Below are 25,993 nucleotides of genomic sequence, written 5' to 3' on the forward strand. Positions count from 1 at the left end.
TAAAAAAAAAAAAAAAAAAAAGAAAAGAAAAAAAAAAAGAAACAGTTGACCTTGGACCTTGGCCTGTAAGGGCACAGAAAACGGCAAACCAAATTACCAACTATTTATTCTCAATAGAACCAAAAACATCTGAGAACATCAAATGAACAAATACACACACAAACACATGGATACCCTTCTACCATATACTGATAGGTTTTGTCAATAACCGCATTGGGTGGAATTTGGCCATTTGCACTAATGCAAGTGCCCAAAGTTTATACACAACATACATCGTAAATGCCAGCTGATGTGATGCCCAGGAAGCAGGCACTATTGGATTTGGGCTGCCACTAAAAGAGAGATCAAATCACCTCAAGTCCTCTGAATTAAGACCTTAGCTTGTCTGTTAGTTTCCTTCTCTTTCTCTCTGTTGTATCTTTCCCTGACAGATTCCATTGTCTCATGCTGGTTCCACCAACTTCTGATAGACTAACAATCTAATGGTTCCTTATTTGTAAAAAATTCTTAGTAAGAAGAAAATAATACATGTTTTAGAGCCTGTCAAAGGCTATATCCCTAAAACAAGGAGGGACTGCCTTGGCTTCTCTGATATAGATTCCAAGAAAACGGTTTGAGAAAAGGTTTGTGTTTTTCTTTCTCTTCCCTCAGCCCCCAGCACAATTTCCGTTTCACTCAGAAAGTCCAAAGATGCACCATTCTTTTTACACCTTTTTCCAAATGGCAACATTACTTTGTACTGAATAAATGAATCACACACTAAAATGCAACAAAAATCATCCATTAACAAAAACAAACAATATTTCCTAATTACAAGAGAGGCTGGGAAAACAATGCCTATCTTCAAGCAAATGCTATTCATTTATTTGAATCTGCATCAACACTGGCCACACAATGCCATTTTCTGGGTCACACCCTTTACCATTTGGAAATATTTTACCAGTCACTCCCAGGTACCCACTTAAATGCCTACAAAGGATATAACAGAATGAATACGTCGCAACTTACGTGCATTTTGGGGAGCCACCACTAAGAGAGAATTTAAAACATTAACTGGATTTAGTCACATACCAACTGCCATATGTATGTAAGAAACATCTGTAAGTGGCCCATCTCCCTAAATTTCTCCAGGTAGCAGCAAGCAGTTTCTTACACCGATGACTATGTTACTGATGTCTTGTTATTTACCCAATTCTGCTTGGGTATTTCCATTTATTTCTATTCTCCTGAGTCACCTACTTTTCTCTCTTATAGCCCTCATTTCTCTTTTATCCTTGATCCCTTATTTTGTTTCTCTCATCATAAGGCTTAATAAGTCTATGTATTTATTTTTTGATTCAAGCACTGGGAACCATTTCTCCAAAGCGCTGTTTAATTGCAAGTAGTTAAACTTTAGGCTGACACATTAGAGGCTCAAAGGAAGTGGCCAGAGGTCCACCCAACCTCATTTTCAACCACCATTCCCCAAGACAGAGGGGGCTTCCAAGACTCTACTTCTCAAGCCCTTGGCAGTTCCGTCTCTTAAAGCCAGTCACTGGGGCCCTGGTGCGCTAGTGGCTTCAAAGATGGTGCTTACAGTCAGAGAGCTGGCGAGCACCAGACATTCGCAGCGGTCAAACGTCAGGGTAAGCAGTAGCATCGGCACCCACCGCCCTCCACAGCCCCCGCTCCAGAGCTTAGTACCTGCTGCTGCTGCACGTGGGCCAGATCGGCCGCCCCCACGTCCACGGCCGGCGTCTCCCCGTTGGGCCGCCCTTCCCGGAGGCCGCCGCACTCTAATAAGTGGTTGCCGCCGCTTGACCCATTCTGGATGGCTGAACCGTTACTTTTCGTCTCAGTCCCAGATTCTTGCATCATGACTCAAAAACCTGGTAGAAGGATATTTAGGAGGGAGCCGGGGAGAAAGAAAAAAGCAGCTGTTAGCACAGTTGTTGTATATTAGGAGAAGGGCCCTGCCTTCAGTGTTGCCAAAATCTATAAACAGTTGTCACTTCCTTTCACTCAAGTTACCCCTTAGAAATGGTCCAATTGCCTAGTTTTTGAATACGGAACTGTAGAACACAGAGAACTCTATCACTATTCTCTAACAGCCTAGACGGAAAAGGAATCTGAAAGAGAAGAGATGTATGTATATGGATAACGGAACCACTTTGCTGCTGTACACCTGAAACTGACACAGCATTTTACAATCAACAACAGTCCAATATAAAATAAAAATTAAATTAAAAACTTGAGAAAAACAAATTCAAGTTTTGTTCTGAGAACCAGTATTGTTCTCTATATGTTATCTTTTTCCCCTTAGAAGAGAACAATTATTTTCAGGTGAACCTAGAATTTATGGTTGAATTTCTGTGATTATATCTGGATGTTTTGCTCAAAAACTGGTAAGTCATTCTGTTGAGCGTGTAACATTAAATTTTAGTATGTGCAGGCTCTGTGTTGTGTGTTACACTCTTAGAGAAATATTCTGCAAATTCAGTCTATCAGATGACACACATTCCCAATAGGCCCCCCTGAAGTAATTCGTGCTGAAAACCCTTACACTCAAAACCCAAAAAGCATTTTACAGATTCACACTCCTTGGACTCATTCAGGTATTGAAACTCTTCAAAAGTGGCCTTTCCAATAAGATAGGCCTCTTTGAGGGAGAGGGGAAAAAAACTCGCCACTTTTCAGAAGCTTTGCCTTATGGTTAAAATTCTCCTGAGAAGTCCCATTCAAAGTTAGGTGTTTCTCATACTGGATTCCTAACCTCTAGCTTGGTTTAAGGCCTGAAAGGTCTGGGCTTTCTTATGTTTGTCTTGGAGAAAATGTTGCCTAGGCAGACCAAAGAAAAGTTCTGAATCTGAAAGTACTAAACATCAAATTAAAAAAAAAAGAGAGAGATATATAGTAGTCCCCCCTTATCCACAGGGGATACGTTCCAAGATCCCTAGTGGATGCCTACTGAATCCTAAATATACTATGTTTTTTTCCTATACATACATACCTAAGACAAAGTGTAATTTCTAAATTAGGCACGGTAAGAGATTAACGATAATAACAAGAAAAGAGAACAATTACAACAATTACTATAATGTAAGTTATGTGAGTGTGGTCTCTCTCTCTCAAAATATCTTGCCAGACATATTTAATGCCTTTTCCATCTTAAATAAGCACTTATCATGCACTATGGCCATAACTTTTTCCACTCGAGGTATGACAGCAAAATTAGCATGAACTTCTTTTTTCTTGATTCCTTCTTCCCATAGATCTTAGCAACTTCATCACGTGATTTTTTTTGTCTTTTCTTATTACGTTGAGAACTTTCATCTTCTCTCTCTCTCTCTCTTTTTTTTTTTGCAGTAGGCGGGCCTCTCACTGCTGTGGCCTCTCCCTTTGTGGAGCACAGGCTCCGGACGCGCAGGCTCAGCGGCCGTGGCTCATGGGCCCAGCCACTCCGCTGCATGCGGGATCTTCCCGGACCGCGGCACAAACCTGTGTTCCCTGCATCGGCAGGCGGACTGTCAACCACTGCGCCACCAGGGAAGCCCTCACCTTCTCTCTTAAAAGAGGCACTTTATATGGCTTCTCCGTGGCACATCCAAATTGCCGGCATCACTCGTCTTGCGCTTTGGGGCCATCATTAAGTAAAATAGATGTTACTATTTTACCTAAGGTGTAATACGTGAACACGAGCACTGTGATACTAAGACACAACTGAGATGGCGACTAAGTGACAAATGGGTGGGAAACGCTGGACGAAGGGGTGACTTGCAGTGGGCTGGAGCAGGATGGTGAGACTTCATCACGCTGAGAATGGCGTGGAATCTAAAACTTAACAACTGTTTATTTCTAGAACTTTCCATTTAATATTTTTGGATTGAGGGTAACAAACCTCAGAGAGCAAAGCTGTGGATGAGGGAGGACAAGTCTAAGTCCAAGGCAAGTCGTTAGAGAATGTGGCCTTTGTGTAAAGACACTGTGCACTCCTTGTTGCTCTCTGGGTACAAAACCATTATCCCAAGGAGGCAACTCAGCTCTCAGTAAAGATGCCCAATTATGACAGAAGACAATATTTGCTAATATCAATTGTGACCACCGACTGATCACCAGTGTTGTGTGAGTCCCGACTGCAGGTGATTTATATGTATTCTCCAATTTAGTTCTCAGGACAATTCCTAGCCTCAGTTTCTACTTGAGAAAACTAAGGCTCTGTGAGACTTATTTTAATTTGCTCAGTAAATATCACAGCTACTAGTGGTGGAACCAAGATTTGGACAAATTCAGCCTGACGTGTTTTCTTAAAGTTGCGGTGAGGCGCGGGAAGGCAAACAGTGAAGATGCCAGGGTCACACTTCAAGTAGAGAGGCCAGAAAAACCAACAGTCACTAAAGGAAAATGGCAGCTCAAACGTCCAAGTTAAGAAATGCCCGTATAATTAAGACTTCAGTAAAATGTGAAACACCAATCCTAGATAAAAAGGATGGGGGGGGGGGGATAAATCGGTTGGGAGATTGGAATTGACATATACACACTACTATATATAAAATACATAACTAATGAGGACCTACTGTATAGCACAGGGAACTCTACTCAGTGCTCTGTGATGGCCTACATGGGAAAAGAATGTAAAAAAGAGTGGATGGGGCTTCCCTGGTGGCGCAGTGGCTGACAGTCCGCCTGCCGATGCAGGGGACGCGGGTTCGTGCCCCGGTCCAGGAGGATCCCACATGCCGTGGAGCGGCTGGGCCCATGGGCCATGGCCGTTGGGCCTGCGTGTCCGGAGCCTGTGCTCCGCAGCGGGAGAGGCCACAACAGTGAGAGGCCCACATACCGCAAAAAAAAAACCAAAAGAAATATAAAAAAAGAGTGGATGTATGTATAGGTATAACTGGTTCACTTTGCTGTACAGCAGAAACTAACACAACACTGTAAATCAACTATACAATGTTATGTTAATAAAAACTAATTTTAAAAAGAAGGGCAGAAAACTTCTAAACAAATTGATTCAAATCATGGAAAGACATATGTACCACGAGTGTTGCAGATTTCTCCCCCCACACGTGAAATATGTGACAAAAGGGAAATTTAAACACTCTGGGCATCTTTAGAGGAGGTTGCCTTCTTGCTAGGATTGGTTTTAAGTCTCTTTTCTATAAACTCGTACAAAAGACAAATGGAAAAATTAAAGCAGAAAAATTCCTATCTGTCTTTATTTCCTTTCAGTGCACAGTATTATCCAATGTAACTACAAACTTCATAAACCCAGAAGACATATCTTTTTTTAAAGTTAATCCAATACTGAACTGGATTAAGAATGGCATTTTTTGTTAACAGGTGGGAAACAAACTCAGACACAACAGCTGATTCACTCTCGTCTCTTTAGATCAGATATTTCAGTGATTATAGTCCTTTAAAAATTGTGTTCATATTCTTACTGTCTGCAGAGTAAAGAATCTACCAAAAAACAACTGAAACTTTCTCCAGTATGCAAGAACCAGGCAAAATGCAAGTACCTAGTTTATCACCAAAAAATAAATAAATTTGTCAAACATAGGTACTTTTCCCCCCAACATTTCAGTTTCTCTGCCACAAACTTGCCCATGTATATAGAAGCTAAGGAAAAGACAGTGTTTAGGGATTTAAGGAAGAGAACAGTTGTCTTAGTGGTAAGCAAGGAAACCCATTTGATTATTAGGATGTGTCACAAGCATAGCTAAAGAAAAAAGAAAGACGTTTTTAACCTTCCAGAAAGCCTATCCATTACAGGGGTTTCCCACCCCACAAAGACAAAAACATTGTCTATACCTAAACTCTATACCTGCCCTCAGAATGGGGTATATTTAGCCAAACAGCCTGTCCTCAGGGGGCAGAGCTACAGGTAAAATGCTGCTTTCAAACCACGTGACCATCAGGACCCCAGACCTGAAGCCAGGTGTCGGTCGAAGACTCCCCGCTCCTGTTTCCGGAGTTTGACACCATCATGGTGGGTGGAGTAAGAACTATCCCCAGTGCACAATTTGATGAGAAGGGTTTGGTCCATGCAGTTCCAAAGAAGACTGCCAAGTCCTCCAGCACAAGTTTTGCAGGCATCAAGCCAAGCAGCTTGGCTTGCGAACCAGGTTTGTGAGAGTGCAGGCTTTGGGACCAAAATTGCATAAAGGATTATTTTGGTCCGAGGATGTCCTTAATTAGTCAAGTGCTAACAGTAGTATGTCAGTTGGAAGATTTAAATTTTCCCATAATCTCCCACACCAATCAGGAGAAAACAGGTTTTTTGAAAAGCACATGTGAAAAATGAGGAGTGTCGATGTCTAAGAACATTTCTAACAATATCTGGGCTGGCAGTTTTTTCTTTCTATGGAATGTTCCAAGCCATTTAATAAGCCTTTATATCTGTGTCATGCTGCACAAACTACAAAGCCCTCTTATGTATTTTTCAAATGCAGAAGAATTCTCTGAGGGAGAAAAAGCAGGGAATGCTATTCCCATTTTACAGATAAGAAAACTAAACCTCAGCAGGTTAAGGAAGAGATGCCGCCAGAATCACTCCCCATTGCAGACGTGAACTTGTCCGTTCAAAAACCGGTGAGAGAATTTCCTATTTGCAAAGCCCTGTGCTAGGTGGTGATGCAAAGTACATCGACAGAAAGAAAACAAAGTCAAAACCCAAAAAGACAACAATGAGGGTGGCAGGTAGACAAAGAAAAGCATATAAAATACAAAGCTGAAAGTGTCAGCATTCTTTAGCGAACCACTGTATTTGTCTCTTTCTATTGAGTTTTACCATTTTAGCATCACCTAAAGCAAGTCATGGGAGAGGCATCTGTGTTTTCTAACATAGCATGCTGGACCCTCTATTCTTCCGCGCTTGTCCCAGGCACCCCGTGTGCACAACCTCCGCTTTCCTCTGGGACACCCTGAAACCAATGAACTGCTTTGCTCGTGACAAATTGAAAACAACAAATAGCGCACAACCATCCAAAGCGCCTGAATAGGAAAGACATGGCACCTGCAGGGCACGGCCACGCCACACCCACTCACAAGTCCTTTCTGGAGAAACAAAGCCCAACCTTCCTCTGACTTTCTCTATGGCTTCTCTGAAGGTGCGGGGCGTGTTTAAATCACATATGATCCATTCAACACAACCTCACAAAAGCTGATGCTACAAATCCCACAGATGTCGGAAAGCTTAAGGAAGCCAAAATGGCCCGCTTCTCGTCTTGCTTGGAAACATTACAGAGCTACTGATTTCAAAAGATCGATTTTTGCGCTGGAGGGACTTGTAGGAAGGATAAGAACTGAGTTTAGCGTGCTTATTTATTGTCGTTGCCAACAGAGCTGCTCTCTGGAAGTATTCTGGAAAATTCATAATATCCTGGCCAATGTATTTATAGTAAATGAAAGCAATGCTTTCTTATTATGATTATTTCCTTGGTTACAGTGTTGATGCTGAAAATTTAAGGAAAATAAAGCCCTTGTTATCATGCTTGTGAAAGATTTTAAGCTAACAAAAAGTTCAGTCTTGATTCCAGGGCAGTTAATTAAGGTTGACCAAGTCAGGCAGAAGTAAATTAACTTGGCTGATCAATTATTTATATGAAGCAGAATAAATGCCCCTTAAAGAACTTGGTCTGTTCATGAAAGGATGTGTAAATTAAACTAAACATAGTTTTGTAAAATATGTTTCTACGTCTATGGGGAGAGGAGAAAAAAAGTTAACGGTGAAAAATCACTTTTTAGGAAAATGACTAGAGTGATTACACGGTCCTCCTCCACCCAAAGAAGAAAACTCCTCTTTCTCATTGTTCATCCGCGTGTAAGGACAGAAGGAAAACGGCATATGCATTTTGAAGAGATAACAGAAGCTCCGAGGAAGAAAAAAAAAAAAAAAAAGGAAGGATGGAAAGGGGGAAGGAAGGAAGGAAATGACAGAGGAAAGGAGGAAGTGGGGAGGAAGGGGAGAACTCTAAAAATGGAGAGACTATGTGAATTCCTACACAAGCATCCCTCAGAGACGTTGCAGGTTTAGTTCTAGACCACAGAGCGAATATCAAACAAAGTGAATATCGCGATAAAGCGAGTCACCATTTTTTTTGCTTTCCCGGTACACATAGAAGTTGTTTCCATTACACTGTGAGTCTAATAAGTGTGCAAGAGCATTATGTCTGAAAAACAAGGCACATCCCTTAATTAAAAAAATAGTTCATTGCTGAAAAATGCTAACCACCCCTTGAGCCTTCAGGAAGTTGTCATCTTTTCTGCAATAGTCATATCAAAGATCACTGATCACAGATCACGTCAACAAATAAAACAATAAGGAAAAAGTTTGAAATCTGGCAAGAATTACCAAAATGTGACACAGAGACACCAGCTGAGCAAATACTGCCGGAAAACACGGGGCTGACAGACTTGTTCGACACAGGGTTGCCACAAACCTTCAGTTTATAAGAAAAAAAGAAAAAAAGAAAAATGCAGTATCTGTGAAGTGTAATAAGGCAAAGTGCAATAAAAGAAGGGTATGCCTGTATTCTGGAAATCCTGAACACGTTCTGACTCCATCATCAGTTACACTCCACACAGGGTTTGCAGACGGTCAAGGAGGAGGGTGGGAGTCAGCCTAGCTCTTGTTCTAAAAAAGTACTCTTTGGGACTTCCCGGGTGGCACAGTGGTTAAGAACCCACCTGCCACTGCAGGGGACATGGGTTAGATCCCTGGTCCGGAAAGATCCCACATGCCGTGAAGCAACTAAGCCCGTGCGCCACAACTACTGAGCCTGCGCTCTAGAGCCCACGAGCCACAACTACTGAGCCTGCGTGCCACAGCTACTGAAGCCCACGGGCCCAGGAGCCCACGTGCTGCAAATACCTAAGTCGGCACGCCTAGAGCCCATGCTCCACAACAAGAGAAGCCACCGCAATGAGAAGCCCACGCACCGCAACGAAGAGCAGATCCCGCTCGCCGCAACTAGAGAAAGCCCATGCACAGCAATGAAGACCCAATGCAGCCAAAAATTAAAAAAAAAAGTACTCCTTAAAATCCTCATGTTGCATCATGAAGTTTCAAAATCCTGATCATGTTCATGTGGTTCAGGAAAGAAGAAATAAAACCTGTCTGTATTAAGAATATAAAGCCAACATGCACTTCTGGGTCTCATCAGGTAAATGATCTGGTTCCCTTTAAATGTGCAAACGATTTACCTGGCAACACGACACACACCTAGGAGTTTTAAGGTGTAGCTAAGGGGATCACCCTCCATCGTAGTTCAGTGGGGTGGCCTGGGAAACTAAACCACCCGGTACTCTTACTTGCTCTCATTCAAGTCAGGGAATCAAGCCACAGAAAGCATCCAGACGGAAGTTAGAGCCTCTCAGTAGAAGGCTTTACATTTCCTAGGGTGAGACACATACTTTTCAATCGTTCACCCTTTACACCTGGCAAGATGCTACTGGGGCAGGTGGCAGTGAGGAGATGAAGGGCTGGTGGAGGGGATTACAGGCGAAATGTAGGGGTTAAGGAAGTGGGCGATGGAGGGGCCTCGACTGGCCCCAAGATACTGAAGGACCGTCTACAAGTGGTGGGCTCATAGCATACTCTCAAAGACAAAACAAGAAGGGGCGTGGCGGGGGGGGGGGGGGGGGAAGGAAGAAAAGAACAGGTGAAACAGAGTGACCACAGTTGATTATTTTCTCATCCAAGAGCACTTCCGCAAGCTGTCAATGAACCCTTCAGACACCACCGTCTGTCCGTCCACTGCCCCCACTGGCAGGAGTCCCATTTCATGGAAGGACCATCCGAGAACCAAGTTTAGGAAGACAAGTCAGGGTGCTGACTGTGCTGTGAAGGCACCATCCTCCAGTACCAAATTTTCATAATTATAACAGAAAGGCGTAAAATTTTCTAATGCATGGCCATTCAAAAAGTAATCAAGGGAAGGAGCCGGAGGGCTATTTTAATATATGCAAAGCTAGTGACCCACAGTAAATGGGAAGTAAGCCACAATGAATACAAATAATGCACACAGACTGAAGTCCTGGGCTGATGAGAGACGGCTAAAATTAACACCCAATTAATTTCCGAATTGACAAACAAATGAAACCCATAAATCTACTTTCTCATTAATTTTCTCGTGGTATAATTTAAAGCAGTAATATGAGGGCAAAAACTGAGCATTATCCATCATAAATACCAAAAAGATAGCAGTGTAACACCATAAATTATGCATATTACCTGTTGTTAAAAATGATTTATGAATTATCAACTTTACCATGCACCGGAGATATCTAGATCCATCTTTAAAAATCTGAAATTTCTTCTTAAAGAGGAAAAAGTTCAGGAGCAACGAAATGCTCAAAAGCATGTTAAAAAGACAAAAAGTGGGGGCTTCCCTGGTGGCAGAGTGGTTGAGAGTCCGCCTGCCGATGCAGGGGACACGGGTTCGGGCCCCGGTCCGGGAGGATCCCGCGTGCCGCGGAGCGGCTGGGCCCGTGAGCCGTGGCCTCTGAGCCTGCGCGTCCGGAGCCTGTGCTCCGCAACGGGAGAGGCCGCGGCGGTGAGAGGCCCGCGTAGCACGGGGGAAAAAAAAATGGCCACTTATTTAGTCATATGGGAGGATCAGGGCAAAATTGGAATCTTCACAGATCTTAGGTTAGAAGGGATTGAGAACATCATGCAGGTGATGGGCTGGGCCTCTCAGGGAGAAGAAATAAAGAAGCTCCAGGAGGACCCCTCCAGGGAGGCAGTGGCATCTGTGTGTTAAAGGAGCTACCCATCCCTCTGCCCTTCAAGAAGGCAGGAAATGCAGGGTTTGGCGTGAAAAAGGAATGGGTACAGGCAACAGTATGGTGGATACATCTCAGAGAGCCAAAATCTGTAACAACAGGGATTCAGTGAAAAAAGGAATCCTCAGTTGGTGAGAAGTTTGGGATGAAAATTATGCTCATTGTTAATAAGGTAATAATTAAAAACAATAATACTGCAAAAACTAATAATAATGTAGCTCTCTTACCTTTACAGCTCAAAGGAGGGGAAAGAAAAAGAAATAGGGACTAGTTTCTATTTATCAACTGAACCAGAAGCACTTTATATTTATCAATGAAATGGAAGAAAAAGCATTCAGATTAAAATGATTTCCTTCTGCACCTCTCCACCTCCATGTGTTTAATAAGAATTAAAAGCCAAAAATTCCTTTATCTCCAACTTGACTTTCAGACACGCCTTGCACAGAATAGGAATTCAATACATAATTGCTGGATTTTTAACTAAATGATTACACAACAGAAAAATCCAAGTCCAACCTCTCAATCAAATGAGATCAAGGGCTTGCAGTCACCACCTTTTATGTTGCTTCTTCTGAACTACTCTGTTTCCTGTACTTCTTGGGAATGACTAACCGCTTTGCAGTTCTAAAACTCTGAAAAGAACTTGTGCCATTAAATCATTTTAAGTCTTCACAGAAGTAGGACTGTCCCAGTTGGAAGAGAATTAGAAGAATAGGGTGGTAACGAAATGATGTTCCTAACAAAAAGATGGTTTCCCTTTTCTACCAGCCTTTCCAGGTGAAGATAGGAGACTTCGAACTTCCAAGGAAAAGGCATTTCTGAATTTTAACTCCAGGGCAGCAAAGCTTTTCAGAGAAACTGTAGATGCCTCCATCTCACGACCTGTTGTAACCAAACTTTCTGAGAGTCTGTACTCTTTATAAGACATCCATGAGTACAAATGACAAGCATCCCACTCTCTTAAAAGTTTATATCTTTAGAACTTCGGTGACCATTGGTCTTGTTTTCCTTCTCTCTCAGTAGACAAGAGTTTAAGTGTTGTGATCATGGCAACTGTGGGCAAACTATAGAAGTTAGAAAGAAGCCGCTCTAGGAATCAGAAGTACAAAGCAGAATCCATACCCGCTCCCTGTCATATAAATCCAGACGAGCTCAAATAATTAAACAGAGACTAAAAAGGAGCCTTGCCAATCCAGGACTAGGCTGTTTGCTTTGCCACAAGGAAGCCGCTGAAGCTTAGGGTTTGACGGAGCCAGGTGTTCTGCGGAGCTTAATTAAAATGCATTTTCATAGAACAAAACAGATTTTAAGTTTGAGAACTAACAAAGCCTGTAGAACTTTAATAATCATTCAAACAGCTGAATTCTCAGAAAGAGTCTGGTGGAATAAAATGACAGACAACCAGTTCAGAATATATATTTTTTTCATTTCCATATTTTATGTAGTTGCATAGACATGGGGCTGGGTTCCTAACAGCAATTAATGACCAGCATGTTGGATGACACACTTCACGTGTCTCCCATTTCTCCTGCAGCCCCTAACTGCTATGGTGGCCAAAGTGAACAATAAGCTCACAGCATCATGGCAACTTCATGAATGCAGCCCATCAGAAGTCTGTTGCTTGCATTTCTCCATTGCGTGAAAGGGACAATTATTTAATTTTATCCTTGAAAAACTCCAATATGAATGTATGCATTTCTCCCCCCTCCCCAAAGTCGCTCTTAACAGAGAGATTAGCAGGCTTTTACTGATATGAAAGACCGCCATTTGTTGAAGGTCATGACCCCCCAGCCTGCAGCCTCACCCCAGTCTGTGGTGTATCCTTGTAATTTACAGCAAAGGCTACCAAGCCCTGCCCAGTGTTGAAACAGAAAGCTAAGTCAGAAACAGCAACAAACAATAATTTAAAAAACAGAAAACAAAGATGATGTGAGCTGAGTTTGCTCTGTTGTTTGCAAAACATGACAAAAGACAGGCTCCTGTTGGCTTGTATCTAATGCGCTTGCCTGTATCCACGAGTCTGTCTGTCTCTCTCACACACACACACGCACATGCACACGCGCGCACACACACACACACCCTCCAAGACGAATAAAGAGATACAAGGTCTGCTTTACTTAACTAGAAAGGATACAACGCCTAAGTGCATTTTAAAATGAGACAGGAAAGTGTAACAGGTAAGAATCAAAATACTAGCTTTTTAAAATATATCCCTGCATATTAATTGTATGCTTTCCTCTCAGGATGTCTCTATATCACAGAGGAATTGTTCAGAACATATTAAACTAAAAGTTAATCTTCCTTTTTCAAACTTGATAGAGTACATGCATCACAGAGGGTCCACAGAGAGCCCACAGGACAACACACAACACATACCAAATGCAAAATCCAAGGATTGTACCTTTTGGAGGTGATTGCCTTGTTCATAGCACTAGACTTTTTCTCCTAGACCTTCTAAGTCCTTGTCTGTTCCACACAGAGTTTTCTAGCCATCTGATGTTCTATTACTGAGCTACTGGCCTTTCAGGAGAGCTCTCTCCCTTCTGGAAAAAGCAAACAACTGCATAGATATCATTACACTAAGGAAATCTCTTAGAAAAACCAAACAACTCGCTAATCTCTCCAGCCCCTTCATCTACGCAAAAGATAAGAAAAGCAAACCTAAGTCTGTTTCAACCACATTCCAGGGACAAGTTCCCCTTTTCCTTTCTTTATAGAAATTCTAGCATTTAAATTTGTGTGTGTGTGTGTGTGTGTGTGTGTGTGTGTGTGTGTGTGTGTGTTTTTAAAAACAGACCTTGCAGGATAAACTGCTGCTCACACCCACAAACAAAGCAAGATTTGTTTAATAACGATTGCTGCCATGGGTACAGTAAACAAGAGGCCCAGCACTTCTGTTTATGAACAAACACATCATCTTACAAGAGCAATTTAACATTAACCAGGTGGAATAATCAACAGATTTCATAGGTGACACCAGGGGCAGGACTAATGTAAACAGAACTGGGGAGGAGGGTGGGGCTACTCTTAGGGAATCAAGGTCGAGGTAAATGCATTACAGAGTAAACAGCTGCAAAGAAGGCAAGATAAACAAACAGTCATTCTTCTGACATTTAGAGAGGCAGAAAGGTTGTATGTTACACAGATCAGCTGCTGACCACCATGAAATCAAACCAGTTGGAGACCAGGCCTGCTTGTTTGCACAATGCCATGTTTGCTTATAAACAACAATTTGCCGTTACCAACCTCGCATTACTCATCATCACATAAGCCAGAGCGAATCAAGTGAAATCCGGTTAACTCTTTACTGGTGACGTTACTTGGCAATCCAAAAAAAGCATGGCCCCCTTTAAGAAAAAGAGGTCCCCCCCACCCCCGCCACCGGCCCCAAATGAAACAGAGTTCAGTCAATGCCCTTTTATTTCCTGGCTTGTAGATAAAAATAAAGCATCTACACGGTTTCAACTACTCTAGGTTGGATCTGGTAACAGCTTTAAAAGACTGTAATATTTTCATGCTTGAGTAACCATGCATTCATTTCCTGGGCTCATCTCCTTTTATCAGTGAAGTATATGGGTCAAACACGGATTCAGATCTGGAATGTTTTATCTAGAAGGAAAACCCTGATGTTCCTTTCTCCCCAAGTTTCTTGATCCAAGATACCCTCAAGCACACAGTATCCACAAACAGATCTGTAGCATTCTCCAACACCCTGCAAAAACCAAAGTACACCTGGTGATGACTGTGCCCTTAAAAAAGATTCTATAAATAAATTAATCAGTTGATGTTAGGTATGAGCATTCAGCAGTTCATGCTGTCGGCTTATCAAAGAAATCTTAAGTCTTCAAAGCCAAGAGCAAACAAGCTTACTCTGTCCAGTTACAAAGTGTCACAAAGAAATGTTCCACCTTCAAAAATTTGTTTCATGTGTACTAACATGTAAAACAGTATGCTGTATATCATAAGAAAGTTATCATACGCTATCGGAGATACTATATTTAGGTATACAATTTGCAATTAAAACATTAGTTTGGGAATCTATTTTACAGATACTTTAACATTATTAAACTACTTAGTTTTGATATGTGAATAACATCCATTACTTAAAATTTAATAAGCAAAAACATACTGAAAGACAGTTTTTTATCTATCTCTTACATTTATGATCAGTTAATTAATTTTTAAAAATTCAGCATTATGTCAGTGCAAAGTATAGCAAAACACTGCTGGATATCCGAAGCAGAATTTGAAAACAGAAAATGAAATTTAAAAAAAAGCACAAAAAACTAAAGATACACCTCAGAAGATTCTGGCAATTACATTAGTAATGATCAGAGTATTGGAATTTCCATCTCCGTCTAAAAATTGTAACAAAATTTTACTGGTCTTCCCCCCCACCCCCACCCCTGATCATCACAATGAATTCCACTACAGACTTCCTAACCTTCTCTAGTAGCTCTTGTTCCCAGCTCCTGCTGCAATAATCTAATCTTTGTTCTGCAACCCTGAAGTCACAAAGTAACAGGGTATTTTCTTTTGTGTTTTTGTTTTGTTGCGCTGCGGTTTGTTTCCTAAGTCCCTCTCTGCTGACTGTCTCCTTTCCCCAAACCAACACAGCCCCTGAGGCCTCAACAACGTCTGGAGAAGGAATTTCCACGGAGGGTTCAGTGCCCTAGGAAGAGGGAATTTCTCAGGCTCGTGGACCTGTTCCCACCTTCCGGTCACTGGGAAGGGACACGGAGACGTCTCCCTTTCCTGCCCTAGAAAGCCCTCTGGGGCTCAAGCTGTTCCACTGCCCTAGAGAAGGAAACCCAGCCTTGCTCAACTCCGGCTGATGATGCAAGTCTGGCTGCTGGAACAACACAGAGACTCTTCCTCAAATGCTTTGGGAACGGAACGTTCTCAAATTCCATGCTCACTGCTCTGCGCATGCGGCTGAGATGACTAGGAAACAGAGAAGTCCCTAATCCTATGTCCCAGCGAAACTCAAGGGAGAAAAAAATAAAGAAGGAAAAGCATAACGCTGGGTCCTCCCATCCCTGTTGCCCGTCTTCAATGGAAAACGCTGATTACTCACTACCCACACTTCTCATTTTTTCCAGGAGTTCTCCTGACCTTCATTTTTATTTTCTATACCTAAAGTCTGGAGAAACCAGACTACTGGTCAAGGATTATAAATAGGGTGTACAATTCTACATGGTAATCCCAAAGAGCTATAGACATTTCCCTTGGTAAAGGTCAGTAACCAGGCCCTGGGGTTTTTAACGCCATGCTGTCCTTAGGTACATAATCATCACCCAGATGGAGACTCCTTTGAATTCTGCGATGGTTCTACTGATTCCTTACCGTGAGTGGGACAGATAACATGCCTTTCTCCCCTACCCCAATTGTAGTGGTAAACTTGCTCTAATCCACCTTTTGTTGTACCTGCATGTGTCTATTTATTTATTTTGTCCCCCAAAGACCCTAAATGTTTAAAGCTTTATTTACTAAAAAAAAAAAATTAAAGTAAAATGAATTGAAGAGGAAGACAGAGTGCATTTATGAAGAAGCCTTTCATATGACATTAAAAAAATTTTTTTTTTACTTTCTAAAAATTTTTATTGAAATACAGTTGATTTATAATGTGTTAGTCTCAGGTGTACAGCAAAGTGATTCAGATATATATACACATATAACTTCATATAAATATAAATACATACATTTTATATTCTCTTCCATTATAGGTTATTACAAGATACTGAGTAGAGTTCCCTGTGCTACACAGTAGGCCCTTGTTGGTTATCTGTTTTATATACAGTAGTGTGTATGTTTTAATCCCCAACTCCTAATCATATAATCTGTTGCACAGACCACTTTAAAAACTGAAAAGAGTCCTGAGGAAGCTCTGGGGAGACCCAAGATTGGAAAGGACTGATTTATTCTTTCCACAACTCTTCTCTGCGACAACAATCTTACAAATCCTGAGATTCTTAGAGCGGTCATGCCATCTGAGTGGCCCCTTGAGCCAGTTTCCAAGCCTCAAGCATTCACTTCTACATCTCCATTCATTATTTTTGCCCTCTTCATCTATACGTCCAATGTCATTTTTTAAATGTATTCACTTTTGGCAAACATAAATCTATTTCAGAGAAGCCTCTGTATCACTTCATCAAATGGAAAAACCACTACGTATCCCTCTGAAGGAAAGACTTTGTAATAAATGTGATACAACCCAACCAATGTTATTAAATTCTAGCTAGATCCTACAGTCCACAAAGGCTCTGAGTGGAAGCCATGTTCCTCCTTTGTTAAACAGTGAGTTTACAATGGGAAGAGAGAGATTAAAGACATACTAGCACCAAATGGAGACCTTCTCCTTGGCTTTACCAGAAGGATTAAAACAGACCGAAAATGGAATTGCTTCAGCATCAAATCACAGTAATGAGAATTGGTGAATGACTTATGAACCACCTAAAAATCCTCTTCAAACACACCAGGGAGTGGTACAAGCTTATGTCTTGGGAAACTGAGCTAGAGAAGGCCTAAGAGATCCACGCTGGGACCAGGCTACACCCCTGACTCCTAAGCACAGTATTCCTAACAATGCAACTCACTTGTTCCTAACAATGCAACAATGCAAGCACTTATAGAGAGCCTACTGTATACACTTATGCTGCTAAAGACATAATCAACTGACTAGACTCTCTACTTTTGCCCCTAAACTGGATGGGACTCCTAGGCCGTGGGTATGATGCTTGCAGAAGACACCTTAAAAATCAAACCAGCAGCTCTACCACAAGCCTCCCTCCCAGGCCTGCCTGTTCTCACATCATCAAAAAGCTAGTCCAAGGGCCACTTAAGTAGAGCTGCCTTCCTCCAATGCAAGTTCAGAGTTTATTCATTACCAAATAACGACTATATGATAAAAAACTATAAGCATATCATTCAAACGCTTTATTGGTCAAAAAGATGGATGCTTTTATTAGCCCAACCTTTTTTGTAATGGAGTGCCACTGATGACCCAGCATTAGCCTCATTCCCTGCTATTAATCACACTTCTAAGAGCCCATTTTGCCTTAAAATCTTGAGAAATTGCTATAATTTAAAGACATGGTGGCTACATAATGGGAAATGCCTCACAGATTGTATCATTTCACAAAATACAGTATTTTTTTATGGGAACAATGAACATAATGCTAAAGTATTACAAAATGGGGATAATTTTTATATATAAAAGTGAGATGTAAGCTGTCTTTTCTTTTTGTGGTTTCTTCCCACATTTGCACACTTTAATCACTACCTTTGCGAAGTTGATTAATAAGGCATAGGCGTATAGTTTACATAGATTAAAATCAATATAACACTCTCAAACAAATGAAAAATAAAAATGAAATGGAGAAAACCTTATGTACTAAGATAGAAAAAAAACATCGTGTGGTTTGAGAATATTCCATCAGTGGCAGATTCCTCATTCATTATATATAATTTCTGTGCCTTCTCTGTTCACATGAAGAGAACTAGAGCGAGCTCTTCAGTAAGTGACTTCAGGACAAACTACAGGTATCTGTCAATTTAATTTCAGTGTGACTTCAATAATATAATGATGCCCTTACCTGCTAAGTCCTCATCTCATTAAACCTCGCTTCATGACCATTTAGTACCCCTGAATATTATAAAGGAAGGCAGAGCTGAAAGAGTTTTTCAAAATATCGAGCTAAAATAAATCTTTTTCAAAGTGCCCCTTCAATTTTTACTGCTACACAATTAGAACACAACACACATGAATTTTCAAATCCTGCATATCCGAAAAAATGGTGACATTATATTATATGATGAATGAAGGGCAGGCTCCAATGAGGCACAAAGATGATGAACAGATCTGGTGTACATGACTGGGAGGAATAGAGAATCCGTCAGTCTTAAGTCAAGAACCCAGATATCATCCTACGGTTAGCAAGGGTTGAACCCAGAAACTGTGAAACAGCCAGAGGCTGGTGACACGGTATAGGTGGGGGGCCGGGCATCGGACTGCTCAGTGATAAGTCATCACAGCTCTGACTGAGGGGCCCCTTCTCAGAAACATGCTCCTCCACCATGTGGTGTCAAATGGCTAAGATAAGCGCCTAGACCTTGAACCCACCACTCCTAACTAGTAAAGAGGCCAACCTCTGCACCTTTTTCTCAAGACCCAGGAGGAAGTGCTGAGCCAGGGAGGATATTCAAGAAGAAACAGTCACAGCTTAAGATGCCCACAGTCAACAGAGCAGGTACCAAGAGCGGGGTCAGTGACGGCAGCCTCTCTTCACACACTGGGTCCTGGGGTCACTGGATGGCTGCAGACTCAGTGGTGGGACCACCAGATGTCTGGAGACTCCAGATTCTCAACAGGACACCTTCATGAACTAAATATCCAAAGAAACTTTTGAAGGGCATTGCTACTCCTTGGCATTTCCATGGTAAGTGTGAAGAGTAGGGGTACTGGACATCTTTAGAGCAGAAACGCCACCTGGTACTGAGTACGAGACTTTGAAGGGAGGCAACAGGGCCTATGAGCATCATCAATATCTGAGTCAAGACTCATCAAAGATCACGGCCCATGGATAACCAAATGATAGAAGGAGTCAATATATTTATTCAAGAGCAGATCCCTGTGGTACTTTCCTTAGGAGACTGATACAGGTGCAAAGGCTCTGTCTCGTGGCAAGAATTTCCAGACAAAACCACATACACCTCCAACAGATAAGGAAGTTATCACTTTTTACGCTGCAACTATGGTGCAGACCTCCACTACTCAAAGCATGGGTTCTATGGAGAATAGCACAGGTATCGTGTGGGAGCAAAATGTACCTCCTCAGGCCCACCGCGGACCCACTGAATGAGCATGTGCATGCTGGTGAGAGCCTCCAGGTGATTCAATTAAAGTTTGAGAAGGCAGGTGTGGCGGAAAGAGAGTCGCCATTGGACCAGACATACTTGAATTTGATTCCTCGCACTACCAGTTGCCAGGTTTCAACAAGCCGCCCAACCACTCTCTCTCTCCATTTCCTCATCTCTAAAATCACACCACTCTGCATCTGGATTCACTCATCCTTCGAAGCAGTATTTATTTTGTACCTACTATATGCCAGATCCTGTCCTCAGTGTGGGGCAACAATGGGGAAAACAAGTCGATACAGATCCACGGACATGGAAGTGACTAATGGGGAAAACACACATTAATCAATTATTCATATAATAAGGAGAGATTAGGACTGTGAGTACTGTTACAATGAAAAATGCCCAGGCCTCTGAGAGCACACAAAGCTAATATATGTAAAGTGCCTAGTACGCAGTAGGTGCTCAATAAATCACAGAGATTATTAGTAGCCCATAAAACCCAGACCTTGGGGAAGCCACTAAAAAATTCCAAAGTGCAGAATACTCCTCTCTCCATCATAAAACGAGCCTGAAGTAGGACTGTGTTCTCAGTGGAATGATTTTTAGAAACATTTCCTGCTTTCTCCAGGTGATATGAGGAATATAACATCGATAAAGTCAACATGTCTTTGAATGACAGCTTAGAGAACGTCATTCACTTTCCGGGCTATTGTTCAGAATTAGCTCTTGTTTACCAAGTTGTAGTTAAAAGGGAAAAAGCAGAGCAGGGCAGAGGGTAACACTGCTAACCAGCCTCATTCTAAGCAGTCTCTTGATGATGACTCTGAAGCCTCGATACCGCCAGAAAAAATCTTTAATTGCCTTTTCAGAAGCGTTTCTCCTTTGTATACACCGTTTGTGGAAGTCAAGGAAGTACACGTTAGTAACGGCAGATAGGATTAGCAAAGCTGTACCTCATATTCTGGACGCAAGTGGTTAATGACTAGTGCACTGAGCATGTGTTGTCTACACAGTGGGAAAACTGGACAGAATAGGCATCAGAGATCCCACGACCAAATCCCCAACGCCGAGGACACCCACCCCAGGAGGGGGGGCGACCTTATTCTTCCTCACTGAATAGAAAGCTTTCGTAACCTCACAACTGAGTGGGTTCAGCGGCCCTTCAACCAGCCCTCTGAGCCCACCATGGCATGCTTATGCTCATTTCCCATGAATTCGTGAACTTTACATAAAAAATTTACCTATGATGTCTTAGCTCGTCATGTTCGTTTTGGGTTCTTTTCCCAAAAGTTGGCTTTCTTCCAACAGGTGAGGATTTGGGATGGGAGAATTTGGACCTCACTTTTAACAGAAAGCCCCCCCATCGAAGAATACGCAACAGGAACTGCCGGGAAAAGGCAGGGACATTGGGGAAAGTGTATACCATAAAACGTGGTTTGTGTTAAGACCTCAAGATCTGAATGTACAGGAGTTGAGTGATAACACCATCAGCTCACACACTGGAGCACCTATTCTGATTTTTATAAGTTGCTTGTATATTGTTAGATGGAATAGGATAGAGTCACTATTAACTTGGTAAGCAGTCAAAAATGGGTGTTCTTCATTTATTACTGCCTGGAATAAGATACATCTTCAGGATAATTTCCCTTGGGTCCAACTATTAAAAGTGCAAAGTATGAGGGGAAAGGATACATCTGGAATAATAGAAAACATGAGGGGGAAAAAATTTTGCCTAACACTGTTGTTCCATGGCTGCGGTTCTCAACAGGGGGTGATTTCTCCCCCCCCCCCCAGCGCCACCCAGGGGACATCTGGCAATGTCTGGGGGCATTTTGGGTTGTCACAACTGGGAAGAAGGGGTGTTACGGGGAAACCAGGGATGCATGTTGTTAAAATCCTACAATGCACAGCACAGGCCGCAGCACAAAAAAGTATTTGGTCCCTCATGTTGGTAGCATCACAGTTAAGAAAACTGTTCTATGGAGTTTGCACTGCATCAAAGCAATGAGTTATAGTTCTTTTTCGATAATAAATTTATAATATGCCTTAAAATGTTAATGACTTGTGATTTTTGCTCGCATTTCTACTTCGTAAATACTAGTGAATCGAGCAACTGTGATGGGTCAAGGTTAGGCAAAACTTAGGTGACGCCCTGTCACGGAGTGCTGTGTTTCGTGAGGGTGGGAATAAGGAGGGCGAGGGACAGCGTGCTCACAAGCAAACAGGAGGAGAGGTGCCTGGAAATGAAGTGGCCAAGCCTGGAAGGGAAGACTGGAGGAGGAACCTTCACTGAGCTGGGAGCAGGGAAGGGCTGGGATTAAAGGAATATTTTAGGGAGAGAAATCTGATGGAAGTACACCGGATGCGGCTAAAGCAAGGAGACCAGGGGGCAAATTAGGAAGCTTGAGTCCGGTACTGACAGAGGCAGTAAGAGTGGGAATCAAAAGAGGGCTGGGGGCTCCCTCCCTTTTCCCCCTGACTCCTGAGCACATACATGCTCCATCATGACTCCCTCTTCTGCTGTGAAATCTCCCACTCCTGACAAGTACGCACGGCAATCTTTTAAAACAGGTTTCCTCAACCTCAAGTGTCCCTGATGGACAGAACTAGACCTCATCGCCCCCCGCCTTCTTCCTGCCCACTTGGGTCCTCAGCCCGCTCTAAGCTGGCTTCTGCCCCGCCCCTCTGCCCCAAATATTCCTACCGCAGTCGCTACCGCGACGGGAGTTGCTAAATTCAATTGACACTTTTCAATCCTTACCTCACTTGACCCCCTGACAGCACATGACACTGTCATTCACATCGTCTCTCTCTGGGGAAAAAAAAAAAAAATCTCTCTTCTTTGCCTCCAGGTTTTCCTGCTCACGGTGCTTCTCTGCCTACATATCTGGGTGTCTCCTTCTCACTCCTTTTAATGAGCTTGACTTCCTCTGCTCATTCTGACATCTTTCATCTTGCCTAGAGTTCCATACTCAGGATTCCCAAACCCTAAAGCACAGGCTGACAAAAAACCCAATCCAAAAACGGGCAGAAGACCTAAACAGACATTTCTGCAAAGAAGATATACAGATTGCCAACAGACACGTGAAAGAATGCTCAACATCATTAATCATCAGAGAAATGCAAATCAAAACTACAGTGAGATATCATCTCACACCGGTCAGAATGGCCATCATCAAAAAATCTAGAAACAATAAATGTTGGAGAGGGTGTGGAGAAAAGGGAACCCTCTTGCACTGCTGGTGGGAATGTAAATTGATACAGCCACTATGGAGAACAGTATGGAGGTTCCTTAAAAAACTACAAATAGAACTACCATACGACCCAGCAATCCCACTACTGAGCATATACCCCGAGAAAACCGTAATTCAAAAAGAGTCATGTACCAAAACGTTCATTGCAGCTTGTTGGTGGGTGTAAATTGATACAGCCACTATGGAGAACAGTATGGAGGTTCCTTAAAAAAATACAAATAGAACTACCATACGACCCAGCGATCCCACTACTGAGCATATACCCCGAGAAAACCGTAATTCAAAAAGAGTCATGTACCAAAACGTTCATTGCAGCTCTATTTACAATAGCCAGGAGACGGAAGCAACCGAAGTGTCCATCAACAGGTGAATGGATAAAGAAGATGTGGCACATATATACAATGGAATATTAGTCAGCCATAAAAAGAAACGAAATTGAGTTATTTGTAGTGAGGTGGATGGACCTAGAGTCTGTCATACAGAGTGAAGTAAGTCAGAAAGAGAAAAACAAATGCCGTATGCTAACACATAGCATACGGTATATATATGGAATCTAAGAAAAAAAAAAAAAGGTCATGAAGAACCTAGGGGTAAGACAGGAATAAAGACACACACCAACTAGAGAATGGACTTGAGGATATGGGGAGGGGGAAGGGTAAGCTGTGACAAAGCGAGAGAGAGGCATGGACATATATACACTACCAAACGTAAAATAGATAGCTAGTGGGAAGCAGCCGCATAGCACAGGGAGATCAGCCCAGGGAGATCACCTCGCTGCTTTCTGACCGCCTGGAGGGGTGGGATAGGGAGGGTGGGAGGGAGGGAGACGCAAGAGGGAAGAGATATGGGAACATATGTATATGTATAACTGATTCACTTTGTTATAAAGCAGAAACTAACACACCATTGTAAAGCAATTATACTCCAATAAAGATGTTAAAAAAAATAAAATAAAATAAACAACAAAGCAGGGGTTGACAGTTTTTTTCTGGAAAGGGCCAAAGAGTAAATATTTTCCACTTTGCAGGCCACACGGTCCCTGTCCCAATAACTCCCTTGTACCACAAATGGAACCAGAAACAAGACCCTAACATGTCTCGGGCATGACTGAGTGACTGCCAATAAAACTTTACTTACAAGACAGGTGGCAGCGGGATTTGGCCCACAGGGCTGTAGCTTGCTGACCCTTGCTCGAAAGCACCATCCCTGGAAGACCTTATCCTTCCCATGGCTTCATTTCAGTCCTACCTACATCTGCTGAATGCTGAATCGTTTCTGCCAACCAAAGTATCTTTGCAGAGCTACACACCCGGACTCCTACAAGCTTCTGGACACTGCTGGACATTTCTTCTGGATGTGCTAAAATAACCTCAACTTTGTGTCAGACTGAGATCATCTATTTCTTCCTCCATCCAAGCCCCAAGCCAGAGGTTTTCAAACAGAGGTCACTTTTCAAATCAAGAATTACCTCATCATCTTCCTTCTCTTTTATTTCCCCCATTACCAGTTCCCATCCACTCTACCTACTATTCATTCATTCATTCATTCATTGCTTAACCAATACAAGCTTGTATTATTATTTACATCATCTCACTTGATTTATTTTTTTACATTTGGTAGTGTAGATATGCCCATGTCACTGTCTCACTTTGTCCCAGCTTACCCTTCCCCCTCCCCGTATCCTCAAGTCCATTCTCTAGTAGGTCTGCGTTCTTTATTCCCGTCTTGCCCCTATGTTCTTCATGACCATTTTTTTGTTTGTTTTTGAGATTCCATATATATGTGTTACCATACGGTATTTGTTTTTCTCTTTCTGACTTACTTCACTCTGTATGACAGACTCTAGGTCCATCCACCTCACTACAAATAACTCAATTTCGTTTCTTTTTATGGCTGACTAATATTCCATTGTATATATGTGCCACATCTTCTTTATCCATTCATCTATTGATGGACACTTAGGCTGCTTCCGTCTCCTGGCTATTGTACATAGAGCTGCAATGAACACTGTGGTACCTGACTCTTTTTGAATTATGGTTTTCTCAGGGTATATGCTCAGTAGTGGGATCGCTGGGTCGTATGGTAGTTCTATCTGTAGTTTTTTAAGGAACCTCCATACTGTTCTCCATAGTGGCTGTATCAATTTACATTCCCACTAACAGTGCAAGAGGGTTCCCTTTCCTCCACACCCTCTCCAGCATTTATTGTTTCTAGATTTTTTGATGATGGCCATTCTGACCGGTGTGAGATGATATCTCACTGTAGTTTTGATTTGCATTTCTCTGATGATTAATGATGTTGAGCATTCTTTCACGTGTCTGTTGGCAATCTGTATATCTTCTTTGGAGAAATGTCTATTTAGGTCTTCTGCCTGTTTTTGGATTGGGTTGTTTGGTTTTTTGATATTGAGCTGCATGAGCTGCTTGTAAATTCTGGAGATTAATCCTTTGTCAGTTGCTTCATTTGCAAAATATTTTCTCCCACTCTGAGGGCTGTCTTTTCATCTTGTTTATGGTTTCCTTTGCTGTGCAAAAGTCACTTGATTTTTTATGGCAACTCCCACTGAACGGCAAGTAGGGACAGTCATATCCCATTTTACAGATAAGCGCATCAAACCTTCAAAAACTAATGTGCCTGGAAAGAAGTGGAATTAGGGCTTGGGCTCTAACTGCTATTTAAAGAGTATCTGCTTCTCCACACCCTTGCCTTGGAGCATGCCCCCATCCCTTTATAACTCTGAATGGGAATGGATACATCTCCCAGCCTGGCCATGTCACAGCACGTCTGATCACATGACCTCCTTTGTTTAATGGCTCCTCCTTCAATGGCTCCCTAATGCCTCACGTGTGAAGTCCCAAACCTCTAGGCTTCCTCTGTCCAGTAGGAAAGCCACTGGCTACATGAAGTTATCGAACAATTAAAATGTGGCTAGAGGGCTTCCCTGGTGGTGCGGTGGTTGAGAGTCTGCCTGCCGATGCAGGGGACACGGGTTCGTGCCCCGGTCCGGGAAGATCCCACATGCCGCGGAGCGGCTGGGCCCGTGAGCCATGGCCGCTGAGCCTGCGCGTCCGGAGCCTGTGCTCCGCAACCGGAGAGGCCACAGCAGTGAGAGGCCC

The 25,993-nt window shown here is 42.4% G+C and overlaps 1 protein-coding gene across 4 annotated transcripts in view; it reads right to left on the reverse strand.

Annotated features, from left to right (window-relative positions):
• Nucleotides 1-25,993, reverse strand: part of FOXP1 (forkhead box P1) — a 606,527-nt gene that overhangs the window by 230,399 nt on the left and 350,135 nt on the right. For all 4 annotated transcript variants that reach the window (XM_007447659.1, XM_007447657.1, XM_007447660.1 and 1 more), the window contains one exon: nucleotides 1,684-1,868. In XM_007447659.1, the coding sequence (XP_007447721.1) occupies nucleotides 1,684-1,857 (174 nt within the window). In that variant the 5' untranslated portion in view covers nucleotides 1,858-1,868. The remainder of the gene's footprint in view (nucleotides 1-1,683; nucleotides 1,869-25,993) is intronic.

The sequence above is a fragment of the Lipotes vexillifer genome, unplaced genomic scaffold (assembly GCF_000442215.2).
Source record: "Lipotes vexillifer unplaced genomic scaffold, Lipotes_vexillifer_v1.1 scaffold1008, whole genome shotgun sequence".
Taxonomy (NCBI): domain Eukaryota; kingdom Metazoa; phylum Chordata; class Mammalia; order Artiodactyla; family Lipotidae; genus Lipotes; species Lipotes vexillifer.